The 17886-nt window shown below is 45.6% G+C and overlaps 1 protein-coding gene across 4 annotated transcripts in view; it reads left to right on the top strand.

Annotated features, from left to right (window-relative positions):
* Positions 1–17886, top strand: part of dlg4a (discs large MAGUK scaffold protein 4a) — a 180788-nt gene that overhangs the window by 70032 nt on the left and 92870 nt on the right. For 2 of the 4 annotated variants that reach the window (XM_036968065.2, XM_090226668.1), the window contains exons 2-3: positions 3993–4154; positions 9349–9405. In XM_036968065.2, coding sequence (XP_036823960.1) covers positions 3993–4154; positions 9349–9405 — 219 coding nt within the window. The remainder of the gene's footprint in view (positions 1–3992; positions 4155–9348; positions 9406–17886) is intronic. The other 2 variants (XM_090226670.1, XM_090226669.1) reach the window with 1 other exon arrangement.

Here is a 17886-nt window from a genome sequence, read left to right as displayed (position 1 = left end):
CTCCTCCTCGTTCTCTCCTCCTCCCTGTTATCTCCTCCTCCTTTCTCTCTCCTCCTCCTTGTTATCTCCTCCTCCTTGCTCTCTCCTCCTCCTTGTTATCTTTTCCTCTATACTGACTCACCCAGTTCTCCCCCTCCCCCTCTTTCCCATTTCTCCACTTCTATCTCTCAAACCCACTCACCCTCTCTCCCATTTCTCCACTTCCCTCTCTCAAACCCCCGCCCTCTCTCCCATTTCTCCACTTCCCTCTCTCAAACCCCCTCCCCCTCTCTCCCATTTCTCCACTTCCCTCTCTCAAGCCCCCTCCCCCCTCTCTTTCTCATTTATCCACTTCCCTCTCTCAAACCCCCTCCCCCTCTCTCCCATTTCTCCACTTCCCTCTCTCAAACCCCCGCCCTCTCTCCCATTTCTCCACTTCCCTCTCTCGAACCCCCTCCCCTTCTCTCCCATTTCTCCACTTCCCTCTCTCAAACCCCCTCCCCCTCTCTCCCATTTCTCCACTTCCCTCTCTCAAACCCCCTCCCCCTCTCTCCCATTTCTCCACTTCCCTCTCTCAAACCCCTCCCCCTCTCTCCCATTTCTCCACTTCCCTCTCTCAAACCCCCTCCCCCTCTCTCCCATTTCTCCACTTCCCTCTCTCAAACCCCCTCCCCCTCTCTCTCCCATTTATTATTTTACATTTCTCAACCCTTTACTCGCTCATCCACGCACCCATCTCTCTACCTCTTCCAATCTCTCTCTCTCTCTCTCCCTCTCCTCTCTCCCCCTCTCTCTCTCCCTCACTCTCTGTGTGTGTGTGTGTGTGTGTGTTGTGGTCTTGCTGTCTCAGTGTAATGTGATCCAGCAGCAGTGCTGATTGCCCCCTGCTCTGCTTTGGTTGCTAGGCAGCTGATCTGAGACCAGTCCCTCCTTAGTGCTGCACCTCCCTCGCCGACCCGTCTGCCTGCCGCCAAAGAGAGGAGGGGGGATGGTAGCACCGTGACACCAATCTGAATGCCACACTCAGTCTCAGGCCACCAGGCAGGCAGGCGACACTCAGTCAACCCCTAGAATCTTCTAGGCTCTAAGGATGGGCAGAGGCTTGTCAGACTGCAGTACTGCAGAGTGTAGTGTACACAGCCAGGGGACAGGCTAGCCAGGGGTTAGCTATGAACTGGTTACACAGATATGAACAATAACCTCTAAGGTCGCTCCGGCAGATTGGCTGTATGATATGCGGGGCCTTCTTCTAATGTCTTGGTGTTAAAACACTACATGCACATTTTAGCTTTCTATGTCATTCATTACCTGAGTGTAGGCCCCAGTGTGTGGCTAGCACAGTGGGTTAGCTGTTGGAAGGTTGCCCAGGTGTTGGATATCATTAGGGTGGTAGCTATGGTTATTGGTTAGTAACAGAATGTTAGCTTGCTGGGCTGCTGTGGTGATGCTCCATTTGGTGGTGGAGGATAATGGTCTTAGACTTACTTCACAGTGGACTCATTTAGGGCCCCATTTTCTGTCCAAAAACAGCTCTCAGATGCACTACAGCAGTTTTGTTATTTTTGTGCATAAATGGAAGCACATTGGAGCCACACTGACTCGTTTAGGGGATTGAGTGGAAAACTCTTACCCTTTCTTGGTTGGTGCATTTAAAGTGTAACAACCACAGAAGCAAGGAAAGTTTACATTTATGAGCTACATTTAGCTGAGATTTAGGCTCTGTTTTGCACACAGGCACAGTGTCTGTGTTGAAATGATAACTGTTGTTAACTAGGGCTGGGAATTGCCAGGGACCTCACAATACAATGTCATCACTATACTTAGGTGCCGGTACAATATGCATTGCCATTCTCACCATTAAATACTGAACAAAAATCTATAGTTACAGTTCACGAAAGAAAACCACTCAGTATCTCTAAAACCACTCAGTATCTCTAAAACCACTCAGTATCTCTAAAACCACTCAGTATCTCTAAAACCACTCAGTATCTCTAAAACCACTCAGTATCTCTAAAACCACTCAGTATCTCTAAAACCACTGAGTATCTCTAAAACCACTCAGTATCTCTAAAACCACTCAGTATCTCTAAAACCACTCAGTATCTCTAAAACCACTCAGTATCTCTAAAACCACTGAGTATCTCTAAAACCACTCAGTATCTCTAAAACCACTCAGTATCTCTAAAACCACTCAGTATCTCTAAAACCACTCAGTGTCTCTAAAACCACTCAGTATCTCTAAAACCACTCAGTATCTCTAAAACCACTCAGTATCTCTAAAACCACTCAGTATCTCTAAAACCACTGAGTATCTCTAAAACCACTCAGTATCTCTAAAACCACTCAGTATCTCTAAAACCACTCAGTATCTCTAAAACCACTCAGTATCTCTAAAACCACTCAGTATCTCTAAAACCACTGAGTATCTCTAAAACCACTCAGTATCTCTAAAACCACTCAGTATCTCTAAAACCACTCAGTATCTCTAAAACCACTCAGTATCTCTAAAACCACTCAGTATCTCTAAAACCACTCAGTATCTCTAAAACCACTCAGTATCTCTAAAACCACTCAGTATCTCTAAAACCACTCAGTATCTCTAAAACCACTCAGTATCTCTAAAACCACTGAGTATCTCTAAAACCACTCAGTATCTCTAAAACCACTCAGTATCTCTAAAACCACTCAGTATCTCTAAAACCACTCAGTATCTCTAAAACCACTCAGTATCTCTAAAACCACTCAGTATCTCTAAAACCACTCAGTATCTCTAAAACCACTGAGTATCTCTAAAACCACTCAGTATCTCTAAAACCACTCAGTATCTCTAAAACCACTCAGTATCTCTAAAACCACTCAGTATCTCTAAAACCACTCAGTATCTCTAAAACCACTCAGTATCTCTAAAACCACTCAGTATCTCTAAAACCACTCAGTATCTCTAAAACCACTCAGTATCTCTAAAACCACTCAGTATCTCTAAAACCACTCAGTATCTCTAAAACCACTGAGTATCTCTAAAACCACTCAGTATCTCTAAAACCACTGAGTATCTCTAAAACCACTGAGTATCTCTAAAACCACTCAGTATCTCTAAAACCACTCAGTATCTCTAAAACCACTCAGTATCTCTAAAACCACTCAGTATCTCTAAAACCACTCAGTATCTCTAAAACCACTCAGTATCTCTAAAACCACGTAGAGAAATGAACATTACATTCTCTGGCAACAGCTCTGATGGACATTCCTGCAGTCAGCATGGCAATTTCACGCTCCCTCAAAACTTGAGACATCTGTGGCATTGTGTTGTGTGACAAAACTGCACATTTTAGAGTAGCCTTTTATTGTCCCCAGCACAAGGTGCACTTGTGTAATGATCATGGCGTTTAATCAGCTTCTTGATATCCCACACCTGCCAGGTGGATGGATTATCTTGACAAAAGAGAAATGCTCACTAACAGGGATGTAAACAAATTTGTGCACAACATTTGAGAGAATAAGCTTTTTGTGCATATGGAACATTTCTGGGATCTTTTATTTCAGCTCATGAAACATGGGACCAAGGCTTTACATGTTGCTTTTTATATTTTTGTTCAGTGTACATGTATTGTGATTCTATATGTATTGTGATTCTACATGTATTGTGATTTGATACTGTGATTTTATTGCAATTCAACGTTACAAACATATTGCTCCCCATATGTTTGCTGCAGAGGGACAAGAGAGAGCGATTCAGTAATAAGTGCTGAAAACAAATTGGCTCCCTGTTTAAAAATAATATGGAGAACAAGCTAGCTGATGCAGCTAACTAGCACAAAAATAATATTATCAAAACAATAGGATATATTGTCCAACATAATATCTTGATATGTAACTGTATCAATTTGATCCCCATCACTATTGTTAACCCCTGATATGTAATGCCAAATAGCATTAACCACCCCCTTCTCTCATCCCTCTCCTCCTCCCTCACGTCTCTCTCTTTCTCTACTTCTCTCTCTCTCTCTCTGTAGAAGTACCGGTACCAGGATGAGGAGACACCCCCCTTGGAGCACAGTCCAGCCCATTTGGGTCAAGGGAAAAGCGCTGAGATGCTTCACATGAGCGATAAGAACCTCGCCGCCATGGAGGCAATGCATGGCTACACGCCGCACACACACATCTCCCCTATCAAGGTAGGACAAGCTCATTTATGTTACATACCTCTGTCAGGTAGGACAAACTCACGTATGTTACATACCTCTGTCAGGTAGGACAAACCTCTGTCAGGTAGGACACACACTCATTAATCACTGCACCCACACTTACAGTATATCTCCCCCTTTAAAGAAGGACACATAACAATCACAAGCAAATACATCCACCCATGCATGGTACCACCCACACACAAACTGTCTCTTTATATCACTCTACATCTATTTCTATCCCTCTCACTCTCTCTCTCTCTCTCTCTCTCTCTCAGTGCATCCTCTTGGGAAAAATGCATTCACATTTGTCTTTGTCTCTGAAATCAACATTCACAGTTTGTCAGTGTCTTTATCACTCAGTCTGTGTCCTGGATTTATTTTGTGTACTGTGACTTGAATGATATGACTCCTGCCTTTTCCTGGACTTGTTCTGATCCATGTGGTTTCCCTGAAGTCTAGAGTCAAGGAGCCTGAAAACGATCCTAAATAGTATGACATTTCTTGAAGGAAAGATCATTAAGACTTCACTGAGGACATGTCTGTGATGTGACATTTTGATCATTGCATTATGACATCACCAATCATCTGCCCAGCTAAGTCCTCCTACACTCACTGCAGTGTCAGCAGGACCTAAGGGGACTTGATGTTTTCACTTCTCTGTACATGCTGCTCATATCAAAGGCCCCTCTGTGAGACTGTCTGGTCTGATCTCCAGGATTATCTGTTCCACTGATCCCAAGTACAGATATAGTGCTCCCTGAGTTCCCTGTTGGCTCTCTTTTAGTGTAGATGAAGGGTAAATTAGATTATCACTGATTCAGGTTATGGTATTGCTTAATTACAACAACACATACATTTGATCATTATCTCTTATGTTATGACAAAGTGCAGGTGTGATGTTCATTGTCTCTCCCTATTTTTGGAATACTCCCTCCTTTGTTGGTTCCGCTTTGAGATGGAGTTAGATCCATTATAAAGGTCTAATGTTTGTCTGGTCACTCAGATCGGAGGGTATTTGCCCCCTCGTGTGTTAATTAAGAGGAACTGCAACTTTATTTCTGCACTGGAGAAACTGGATTCACTTCATGTGAAATGTTCTGTTTATTGACACCATAAGCATTTATTCTGTGAAATAATCATTAGTGTTCTTCAATGTTAATGTAATGCTGATAGGTCTGGTCCTAGTTGCTGATTAGACAAGGAGAGATCAAGCTGTTATACAGCTTATAATATGGAATGTTCCACCCAATGACAGGAATAATGATGGTGGTGGGGATGGCAGGTTTTTTGTGTTTTTATTCTTTTTCCGATGTCTAGTTTTCCATGTCTAGTTTTCCATGTCTAGTTCCATGTCTAGTTTTCCATGTCTAGTTCCATGTCTAGTTCCATGTCTAGTTTTCCATGTCTAGTTTTCCATGTCTAGTTTTCCATGTTTAGTTCCATGTTTAGTTCCATGTCTAGTTCCATGTCTAGTTTTCCATGTCTAGTTTTCCATGTCTAGTTCCATGTCTAGTTTTCCATGTCTAGTTCCATGTCTAGTTCCATGTCTAGTTCCATGTCTAGTTCCATGTCTAGTTCCATGTCTAGTTCCATGTCTAGTTTTCCATGTTTAGTTCCATGTCTAGTTCCATGTCTAGTTTTCCATGTTTAGTTCCATGTCTAGTTTTCCATGTCTAGTTCCATATCTAGTTTTCCATGTCTAGTTTTCCATGTCTAGTTTTCCATGTCTAGTTCCATGTCTAGTTTTCCATGTCTAGTTTTCCATGTCTAGTTTTCCATGTCTAGTTCCATGTCTAGTTCCATGTCTAGTTTTCCATGTCTAGTTCCATGTCTAGTTTTCCATCTCTAGTTCCATCTCTAGTTCCATGTCTAGTTCCATGTCTAGTTCCATGTCTAGTTCCATGTCTAGTTTTCCATGTCTAGTTCCATGTCTAGTTTTCCATGTCTAGTTTTCCATGTCTAGTTTTCCATGTCTAGTTCCATGTCTAGTTTTCCATGTCTAGTTTTCCATGTCTAGTTCCATGTCTAGTTCCATGTCTAGTTTTCCATGTCTAGTTCCATGTCTAGTTCCATGTCTAGTTCCATGTCTAGTTCCATGTCTAGTTTTCCATGTCTAGTTCCATGTCTAGTTCCATGTCTATTTCCATGTCTATTTCCATGTCTAGTTCCATGTCTAGTTTTCCATGTCTAGTTTTCCATGTCTAGTTCCATGTCTAGTTCCATGTCTAGTTCCATGTCTAGTTTTCCATGTCTAGTTCCATGTCTAGTTTTCCATGTCTAGTTTTCCATGTCTAGTTTTCCATGTTTAGTTCCATGTCTAGTTCCATGTCTAGTTTTCCATGTTTAGTTCCATGTCTAGTTTTCCATGTCTAGTTCCATATGTAGTTTTCCATGTCTAGTTTTCCATGTCTAGTTTTCCATGTCTAGTTCCATGTCTAGTTTTCCATGTCTAGTTTTCCATGTCTAGTTTTCCATGTCTAGTTTTCCATGTCTAGTTTTCCATGTCTAGTTCCATGTCTAGTTTTCCATGTCTAGTTTTCCATGTCTAGTTCCATGTCTAGTTTTCCATGTCTAGTTCCATGTCTAGTTTTCCATGTCTAGTTTTCCATGTCTAGTTCCATGTCTAGTTCCATGTCTAGTTTTCCATGTCTAGTTTTCCATGTCTAGTTTTCCATGTCTAGTTCCATGTCTAGTTCCATGTCTAGTTTTCCATGTCTAGTTTTCCATGTCTAGTTCCATGTCTAGTTCCATGTCTAGTTCCATGTCTAGTTCCATGTCTAGTTTTCCATGTCTAGTTCCATGTCTAGTTCCATGTCTAGTTCCATGTCTAGTTCCATGTCTAGTTTTCCATGTCTAGTTCCATGTCTAGTTCCATGTCTATTTCCATGTCTATTTCCATGTCTATTTCCATGTCTAGTTTTCCATGTCTAGTTTTCCATGTCTAGTTCCATGTCTAGTTCCATGTCTAGTTTTCCATGTCTAGTTTTCCATGTCTAGTTCCATGTCTAGTTTTCCATGTCTAGTTTTCCATGTCTAGTTTTCCATGTCTAGTTTTCCATGTCTAGTTCCATGTCTAGTTCCATGTCTAGTTTTCCATGTCTAGTTTTCCATGTCTAGTTTTCCATGTCTAGTTCCATGTCTAGTTCCATGTCTAGTTTTCCATGTCTAGTTTTCCATGTCTAGTTTTCCATGTCTAGTTTTCCATGTCTAGTTCCATGTCTAGTTCCATGTCTAGTTCCATGTCTAGTTCCATGTCTAGTTCCATGTCTAGTTCCATGTCTAGTTTTCCATGTCTAGTTTTCCATGTCTAGTTCCATGTCTAGTTTTCCATGTCTAGTTTTCCATGTCTAGTTTTCCATGTCTAGTTTTCCATGTCTAGTTCCATGTCTAGTTCCATGTCTAGTTCCATGTCTAGTTTTCCATGTCTAGTTTTCCATGTCTAGTTTTCCATGTCTAGTTTTCCATGTCTAGTTTTCCATGTCTAGTTTTCCATGTCTAGTTCCATGTCTAGTTTTCCATGTCTAGTTTTCCATGTCTAGTTTTCCATGTCTAGTTTTCCATGTCTAGTTTTCCATGTCTAGTTTTCCGTGTCTAGTTTTCCATGTCTAGTTTTCCATGTCTAGTTTTCCATGTCTAGTTCCATGTCTAGCTTTCCATGTCTAGTTTTCCATGTCTAGTTCCATGTCTAGTTTTCCATGTCTAGTTTTCCATGTTTAGTTCCATGTCTAGTTTTCCATGTCTAGTTCCATGTCTAGTTTTCCATGTTTAGTTCCATGTTTAGTTCCATGTCTAGTTTTCCATGTCTAGTTCCATGTCTAGTTTTCCATGTCTAGTTCCATGTCTAGTTCCATGTCTAGTTTTCCATGTCTAGTTTTCCATGTCTAGTTTTCCATGTCTAGTTCCATGTCTAGTTCCATGTCTAGTTCCATGTCTAGTTCCATGCTTAGTTTTCCATGTCTAGTTTTCCATGTCTAGTTTTCCATGTCTAGTTCCATGTCTAGTTTTCCATGTCTAGTTTTCCATGTCTAGTTCCATGTCTAGTTTTCCATGTCTAGTTCCATGTCTAGTTTTCCATGTCTAGTTTTCCATGTCTAGTTCCATGTCTAGTTCCATGTCTAGTTTTCCATGTCTAGTTTTCCATGTCTAGTTCCATGTCTAGTTTTCCATGTCTAGTTCCATGTCTAGTTTTCCATGTCTAGTTTTCCATGTCTAGTTCCATGTCTAGTTCCATGTCTAGTTCCATGTCTAGTTCCATGCTTAGTTTTCCATGTCTAGTTCCATGTCCCCACTTTTGTTTCTTGTATCATCCTCTGGCTTTCCTTCTCTTACCTAACATTCATCCTCTGGCTTTCCTTCTCTTACCTAACACTCATCCTCTGACTTTCCTTCTCTTACCTAACACTCATCCTCTGGCTTTCCTTCTCTTACCTAACACTCATCCTCTGACTTTCCTTCTCTTACCTAACACTCATCCTCTGGCTTTCCTTCTCTTACCTAACACTCATCCTCTGACTTTCCTTCTCTTACCCAACACTCATCCTCTGGCTTTCCTTCTCTTACCTAACCCTGATTGAACTAACAATGCTAACTACCTTCTATTTCAGTTGAATAGTTGGATAATACTTATTTTGTTTACTTACTTCACTCTTCTTTTTCTTCTTCTTCTTCTTCTTCCTCTTCCTCCTCTGGTATTTACACCTATCTGTATGATTACTTGCGTAGCACTCTGCAATATAACCTGTCATTGTATTACCCTGCTCTTCTTTTTTTTAACTCAAAACTAGATTATAACACCACACTAGATTATAACACAACACCAGATTATGACACAACTCTAGATTATGACACAACACTAGATTACAACACAACACCAGATTATAACACAACACCAGATTATAACACAACACCAGATTATAACACAACACCAGATTATAACACAACACCAGATTATAACACAACACCAGATTATGACACAACACCAGATTATGACACAACACCAGATTATGACACAGCACTAGATTATAACACAGCACCAGATTATAACACAGCACCTGTTTATACTATTTTATTCAATTTTTTTTTGCCATACTATTACCCCTTCTTCTCTGTGCACCCCATTCCTTGTCCTTATCTCCTCCACTCTAGTTACCCTCTCCCCTTTACCATCTCTGTTGTTTTGCAGCCGGTGTTGATGTCGTCAGGCCACACTCCTATGTACACCTCTGCTGTTTCCACACTGGTAAGAGCACAGAGCTCCCCTGCTGCTCAGAGCAGACCTGTTGTTGTCATCACCATCATCCCTGTGGCTTTCTCACATCGTTATGTATCCCCCGTTGTGACAACATTACCAGTCCTGCAGTGATGTCACATGTAAAACTTGGTTGTACTGTATCATCACAGTTATATTGCATCATACATTCTGTAGATGTTCTTTCAAGGAGTATAAAGTAATCTGTGATGTGATCCTAGTGGTCATCTGTGATGTGGTCATTATGTGGTCATGCTCACACAGTAGTTATCAGCATCTGGACTGGTCATTCTCACATTGCAGAGTAGTTGTTGTTTAAGAGTGGGGTTTCATCTTCTACAGTATTCACTTGTTACTGGCTAATGTCTGTGTATTTTTATGTGTGAAGCTGGAATCTGTTTTGGATCACGGTGAAAAATGTGTAAAGCTCCTAGATTTATTTATTTTGTTGCGAAAAGCTTTGGCAGCCTGGTCTATTGGACTGGTTGGATGCCTGGTCTATTGGACTGGTTGGCTGCCTGGTCTATTGGACTGGTTGGCTGCCTGGTCTATTGGACTGGTTGGCTGCCTGGTCTATTGGACTGGTTGGCTGCCTGGTATATTGGACTGGTTGGCTGCCTGGTTGGATGCCTGGTCTATTGGACTGGTTGGATGCCTGGTCTATTGGACTGGTTGGATGCCTGGTCTATTGGACTGGTTGGCTGCCTGGTCTATTGGACTGGGTGGCTGCCTGGTCTATTGGACTGGTTGGCTGTCTGGTTGGATGCCTGGCCTATTGGACTGGTTGGATGCCTAGTCTATTGGACTGGTTGGCTGCCTGGTCTATTGGACTGGTTGGCTGCCTGGTCTATTGGACTGGTTGGCTGCCTGATCTATTGGACTGGTTGGCTGCCTGGTCAATTTTGACTGGTTGGCTGCCTGGTCTATTTGACTGGTTGGCTGCCTGGTCTATTTGACTGGTTGGCTGCCTGGTCTATTTGACTGGTTGGCTGCCTGGTCTATTTGACTGGTTGGCTGCCTGGTCTATTTGACTGGTTGGCTGCCTGGTCTATTTGACTGGCTGGCTGCCTGGTCTATTTGACTGGCTGGCTACCTGGTCTATTTGACTGGCTGGCTGCCTGGTCTATTTGACTGGCTGGCTGCCTGGTCTATTTGATTGGTTGGCTGCCTGGTCTATTTGACTGTTAGGATGCCTGGTCTATTTGACCAGTAGTGTGCCATGTCTATTGGACTGCTTGGCTGGCTGGTCTATTGGACTGGTTGGCTTCCTGGTCTATTGGACTGGTTGGCTTCCTGGTCTATTGGACTGGTTGGCTTCCTGGTCTATTGGACTGGTTGGCTGCCTGGTCTATTTGACTGGTTGGCTGCCTGGTCTATTTGACTGGCTGGCTGCCTGGTCTGTTTGACTGGCTGGCTGCCTGGTCTGTTTGACTGGCTGGCTACCTGGTCTATTTGACTGGCTGGCTGCCTGGTCTATTTGATTGGTTGGCTTCCTGGTCTATTTGACTGCTTGACTGCCTGGTCTATTTGACTGTTAGGATGCCTGGTCTATTTGACTGGTTTTCTGCCTGGTCTATTTGACCAGTAGTGTGCCATGTCTATTGGACTGCTTGGCTGCCTGGTCTATTGGACCAGTAGGATGCCTGGTCTATTGGACTGCTTGGCTGCCTGGTCTATTGGACCAGTAGGATGCCTGGTCTATTGGACTGCTTGGCTGACTGGTCTATTGGACTCTTTGGCTTTCCTGCTCTATTGGAGTGGTTGGCTGCCTGGTCTATTGGACTGGTTGGCTGCCTGGTATATTGGACTGGTTGGCTGCCTGGTATATTGGACTGGTTGGCTGCCTGGTTGGATGCCTGGTCTATTGGACTGGTTGGATGCCTGGTCTATTGGACTGGTTGGATGCCTGGTCTATTGGACTGGTTGGCTGCCTGGTCTATTGGACTGGGTGGCTGCCTGGTCTATTGGACTGGTTGGCTGCCTGGTTGGATGCCTGGCCTATTGGACTGGTTGGATGCCTGGTCTATTGGACTGGTTGGATGCCTGGTCTATTGGACTGGTTGGCTGCCTGGTCTATTGGACTGGTTGGCTGCCTGGTCTATTGGACTGGTTGGCTGCCTGATCTATTGGACTGGTTGGCTGCCTGGTCAATTTTGACTGGTTGGCTGCCTGGTCTATTGGACTGGTTGGCTGCCTGGTCTATTTGACTGGTTGGCTGCCTGGTCTATTTGACTGGTTGGCTGCCTGGTCTATTTGACTGGTTGGCTGCCTGGTCTATTTGACTGGCTGGCTGCCTGATCTATTTGACTGGCTGGCTACCTGGTCTATTTGACTGGCTGGCTGCCTGGTCTATTTGACTGGCTGGCTGCCTGGTCTATTTGACTGGCTGGCTACCTGGTCTATTTGACTGGCTGCCTGGTCTATTTGACTGGCTGGCTGCCTGGTCAATTTGATTGGTTGGCTGCCTGGTCTATTTGACTGTTAGGATGCCTGGTCTATTTGACCAGTAGTGTGCCATGTCTATTGGACTGCTTGGCTGCCTGGTCTATTGGACTGGTTGGCTGCCTGGTCCATTTTGACTTGCTGGCTTCCTGGTCTATTTGACCGGTAGGAAGCCTGGTCTATTGGACTGGTAGGATGCCTGGTCCATTAGACTGATTGGATGCCTGGTCTATTGGACTGATTGGATGCCTGGTCTATTTAAATGGGAGGATGCCTGGTCTGTTTGACTGGTAGGATACCTGGTCTATTGGACTGATTGGATGCCTGGTCTATTTAAATGGCAGGATGCCTGGTCTGTTTGACTGGTTGGCTTCCTCGTTTATTGAACTTGTTGGATGCCTGGTCTATTTGACCGATAGGCTGCCTGGTCTATTTAACTGTTTGGATGCCTGGTATATTTGACTGGTCCCCTGCCTGGTCAGTTTGACTGGTTGGCTGCCTGGTCTGTTTGACTGGTTGGCTTCCTGGTTTATTGGACTTGTTGGCTGCCTGGTCTATTTGACTGATTGGCTGCCTGGTCTATTTGACTGGTAGGATGCCTGGTCTATTGGACTGATTCGCTGGCTGGTCTATTGGACTGGTTGGCTTCCTGGTCTATTGGACTGGTTGGCTTCCTGGTCTATTGGACTGGTTGGCTTCCTGGTCTATTGGACTGGTTGGCTGCCTGGTCTATTTGACTGGTTGGCTGCCTGGTCTATTTGACTGGCTGGCTGCCTGGTCTGTTTGATTGGCTGGCTGCCTGGTCTGTTTGACTGGCTGGCTACCTGGTCTATTTGACTGGCTGGCTGCCTGGTCTATTTGATTGGTTGGCTTCCTGGTCTATTTGACTGCTTGACTGCCTGGTCTATTTGACTGTTAGGATGCCTGGTCTATTTGACTGGTTTTCTGCCTGGTCTATTTGACCAGTAGTGTGCCATGTCTATTGGACTGCTTGGCTGCCTGGTCTATTGGACCAGTAGGATGCCTGGTCTATTGGACTGCTTGGCTGCCTGGTCTATTGGACCAGTAGGATGCCTGGTCTATTGGACTGCTTGGCTGACTGGTCTATTGGACTCTTTGGCTTTCCTGCTCTATTGGAGTGGTTGGCTGCCTGGTATATTGGACTGGTTGGCTGCCTGGTATATTGGACTGGTTGGCTGCCTGGTTGGATGCCTGGTCTATTGGACTGGTTGGATGCCTGGTCTATTGGACTGGTTGGATGCCTGGTCTATTGGACTGGTTGGCTGCCTGGTCTATTGGACTGGGTGGCTGCCTGGTCTATTGGACTGGTTGGCTGCCTGGTTGGATGCCTGGTCTATTGGACTGGTTGGCTGCCTGGTTGGATGCCTGGCCTATTGGACTGGTTGGATGCCTGATCTATTGGACTGGTTGGCTGCCTGGTCAATTTTGACTGGTTGGCTGCCTGGTCTATTGGACTGGTTGGCTGCCTGGTCTATTTGACTGGTTGGCTGCCTGGTCTATTTTACTGGTTGGCTGCCTGGTCTATTTGACTGGTTGGCTGCCTGGTCTATTTGACTGGCTGGCTGCCTGGTCTATTTGACTGGCTGGCTGCCTGGTCTATTTGATTGGTTGGCTGCCTGGTCTATTTGACTGTTAGGATGCCTGGTCTATTTGACCAGTAGTGTGCCATGTCTATTGGACTGCTTGGCTGCCTGGTCTATTGGACTGGTTGGCTGCCTGGTCTATTTGACCGGTAGGAAGCCTGGTCTATTGGACTGGTAGGATGCCTGGTCTATTAGACTGATTGGATGCCTGGTCTATTGGACTGATTGGATGCCTGGTCTATTTAAATGGGAGGATGCCTGGTCTGTTTGACTGGTAGGATGCCTGGTCTATTGGACTGATTGGATGCCTGGCCTATTTAAATGGCAGGATGCCTGGTCTGTTTGACTGGTTGGCTTCCTGGTTTATTGGACTTGTTGGATGCCTGGTCTATTTGACCGATAGGCTGCCTGGTCTATTTAACTGTTTGGATGCCTGGTATATTTGACTGGTGCCCTGCCTGGTCAGTTTGACTGGTTGGCTGCCTGGTCTGTTTGACTGGTTGGCTTCCTGGTTTATTGGACTTGTTGGCTGCCTGGTCTATTTAACTGTTTGGATGCCTGGTCTATTTGACTGGCGAGCTGCCTGGTCTATTTGACTGATTGGCTGCCTGGTCTATTTGACTGGTAAACTGCCTGGTTTAATTGATTGGCTGGCTGCCTGGTTTATTTGATTGGTAGGATGCCTAGTCTATTTGACTGGTAGGATGCCTGGTCTATTGGACTGATTCGCTGGCTGGTCTTTTGGACTGGTTGGCTTCCTGTTCTATTGGACTGGTTGGCTTCCTGGTCTATTGGACTGGTTGGCTTCCTGGTCTATTGGACTGGTTGGCTGCCTGGTCTATTGGACTGGTTGGCTGCCTGGTCTATTGGACTGGTTGGCTGCCTGGTCTATTGGACTGGTTGGCTGCCTGGTCTATTGGACTGGTTGGCTGCCTGGTCTATTGGACTGGTTGGCTGCCTGGTCTATTTGACTGGCTGGCTGCCTGGTCTGTTTGACTTGCTGGCTGCCTGGTCTGTTTGACTGGCTGGCTACCTGGTCTATTTGACTGGCTGGCTGCCTGGTCTATTTGATTGGTTGGCTTCCTGGTCTATTTGACTGCTTGACTGCCTGGTCTATTTGACTGTTAGGATGCCTGGTCTATTTGACTGGTTTTCTGCCTGGTCTATTTGACCAGTAGTGTGCCATGTCTATTGGACTGCTTGGCTGCCTGGTCTATTGGACTGATTGGCTGCCTGGTCTATTTGACCAGTTGGATGCCTGGTCTATTGGACTGGTTTGCTGGCTGGTCTATTGGACTGCTTGGCTGCCTGGTCTATTTGACTGCTTGTCTCCCTGGTCTATTTAACTGTTAGGGTTCCTCGTCTATTTGACTGGTAGGATGCCTGGTCTATTGGACTGATTGGCTGCCTGGTCTATTGGACTGATTGGCTGCCTGGTCTATTTGACCAGTTGGATGCCTGGTCTATTGGACAGCTTGGTTGTCTGGTCTATTTGACTAGAGGGTTGCTTGGCTTGTTTTACTGATTGGCTCTCTGGTCTATTGGACTGGTTGTCTGCCTGTTATTTTGGACTGGTTGTCTGCCTGTTATTTTGGACTGGTTGTCTGCCTGGTTTATTTGAGTGGTTGGCTGCCTGGCCTATTTGACTGGTAAGCTACCTGCTCTATTGGAGTGGTTGGCTGCCTGGTCTATTTGACTGGCTGATTGGCTGCCTGGTCTATTTGACTGCTTGTCTGCCTGGTCTATTTAAATGTTTGGATTCCTAGTCTATTTGACTGGCTGGTTGGCTGCCTGGTCTATTTGAATGCTTGTCTGCCTGGTCTATTTAAATGTTTGGATTCCTAGTCTATTTGACTGGTAGGATGCCTGGTCTTATGGACTGGTTGGCTGCCTGTTCTATTTGACTGGCTGGCTGGCTGCCTGGTCTACTGTACTGGTTGGCTGCCTGGCCTATTTGACTGGTGAGCTGCCTGGCCTTTTGGACTAGTTGGCTGCCTGGTCTATTTGACTGATTGGCTGCCTGGTCTATTTGACTGATTGGCTGCCTGGTCTATTTGACTGATTGGCTGCCTGGTCTAATTGACTGGTAGGATGCCTGGTCTATTGAACTGATTCACTGGCTGGTCTGTTGGACGGGTTGGCTGCCTGATTTCTTGGATTGGTTGGCTGCCTGATTTATTGGACTGGTTGGCTGACTGTTCTATTGGACTGGTTTGCTGATTGGTCTTTTTAACTTGTGAAATATCTGATCTCTTTGACTGCTTGTCTGCCTGGTCTATTCAACTGTTTGGATTCCTAGTCTATTTGACTGATAGGTTGCCTGGTTTATTTGACTGGTTGGCTGCCTGGTCTATTGGACTGGTTGGCTGCCTGGTTGGATGCCTGGTCTATTGGACTGGTTGGATGCCTGGTCTATTGGACTGGTTGGCTGCCTGGTCTATTTGACTGGCTGGCTGCCTGGTCTATTTGACTGGCTGGCTACCTGGTCTATTTGACTGGCTGGCTGCCTGGTCTATTTGACTGGCTGGCTACCTGGTCTATTTGACTGGCTGGCTGCCTGGTCTATTTGACTGGCTGGCTGCCTGGTCAATTTGATTGGTTGGCTGCCTGGTCTATTTGACTGTTAGGATGCCTGGTCTATTTGACCAGTAGTGTGCCATGTCTATTGGACTGCTTGGCTGCCTGGTCTATTGGACTGGTTGGCTGCCTGGTCCATTTTGACTTGCTGGCTTCCTGGTCTATTTGACCGGTAGGAAGCCTGGTCTATTGGACTGGTAGGATGCCTGGTCCATTAGACTGATTGGATGCCTGGTCTATTGGACTGATTGGATGCCTGGTCTATTTAAATGGGAGGATGCCTGGTCTGTTTGACTGGTAGGATACCTGGTCTATTGGACTGATTGGATGCCTGGTCTATTTAAATGGCAGGATGCCTGGTCTGTTTGACTGGTTGGCTTCCTCGTTTATTGAACTTGTTGGATGCCTGGTCTATTTGACCGATAGGCTGCCTGGTCTATTTAACTGTTTGGATGCCTGGTATATTTGACTGGTCCCCTGCCTGGTCAGTTTGACTGGTTGGCTGCCTGGTCTGTTTGACTGGTTGGCTTCCTGGTTTATTGGACTTGTTGGCTGCCTGGTCTATTTGACTGGCGAGCTGCCTGGTCTGATTGGCTGCCTGGTCTATTTGACTGGTAGACTGCCTGGTTTATTTGATTGGCTGGCTGCCTGGTTTATTTGATTGTTAGGATGCCTAGTCTATTTGACTGGTAGGATGCCTGGTCTATTGGACTGATTCGCTGGCTGGTCTTTTGGACTGGTTGGCTTCCTGGTCTATTGGACTGGTTGGCTTCCTGGTCTATTGGACTGGTTGGCTGCCTGGTCTATTTGACTGGTTGGCTGCCTGGTCTATTTGACTGGCTGGCTGCCTGGTCTGTTTGATTGGCTGGCTGCCTGGTCTGTTTGACTCGCTGGCTACCTGGTCTATTTGACTGGCTGGCTGCCTGGTCTATTTGATTGGTTGGCTTCCTGGTCTATTTGACTGCTTGACTGCCTGGTCTATTTGACTGTTAGGATGCCTGGTCTATTTGACTGGTTTTCTGCCTGGTCTATTTGACCAGTAGTGTGCCATGTCTATTGGACTGCTTGGCTGCCTGGTCTATTGGACCAGTAGGATGCCTGGTCTATTGGACTGCTTGGCTGCCTGGTCTATTGGACCAGTAGGATGCCTGGTCTATTGGACTGCTTGGCTGACTGGTCTATTGGACTCTTTGGCTTTCCTGCTCTATTGGAGTGGTTGGCTGCCTGGTCTATTGGACTGGTTGGCTGCCTGGTATATTGGACTGGTTGGCTGCCTGGTATATTGGACTGGTTGGCTGCCTGGTTGGATGCCTGGTCTATTGGACTGGTTGGATGCCTGGTCTATTGGACTGGTTGGATGCCTGGTCTATTGGACTGGTTGGCTGCCTGGTCTGTTGGACTGGGTGGCTGCCTGGTCTATTGGACTGGTTGGCTGCCTGGTTGGATGCCTGGCCTATTGGACTGGTTGGATGCCTGGTCTATTGGACTGGTTGGCTGCCTGATCTATTGGACTGGTTGGCTGCCTGGTCAATTTTGACTGGTTGGCTGCCTGGTCTATTGGACTGGTTGGCTGCCTGGTCTATTTGACTGGTTGGCTGCCTGGTCTATTTTACTGGTTGGCTGCCTGGTCTATTTGACTGGTTGGCTGCCTGGTCTATTTGACTGGCTGGCTGCCTGGTCTATTTGACTGGCTGGCTGCCTGGTCTATTTGATTGGTTGGCTGCCTGGTCTATTTGACTGTTAGGATGCCTGGTCTATTTGAACAGTAGTGTGCCATGTCTATTGGACTGCTTGGCTGCCTGGTCTATTGGACTGGTTGGCTGCCTGGTCTATTTGACCGGTAGGAAGC

Source organism: Oncorhynchus mykiss, chromosome 29, assembly GCF_057628025.1.
Source record: "Oncorhynchus mykiss isolate SJ-2025 chromosome 29, ASM5762802v1, whole genome shotgun sequence".
Classification (NCBI taxonomy): Eukaryota; Metazoa; Chordata; class Actinopteri; order Salmoniformes; family Salmonidae; genus Oncorhynchus; species Oncorhynchus mykiss.
The sequence above is the reverse complement of the archived record's forward strand: the minus strand, read 5'-3'. Positions and strand labels throughout refer to the sequence as shown.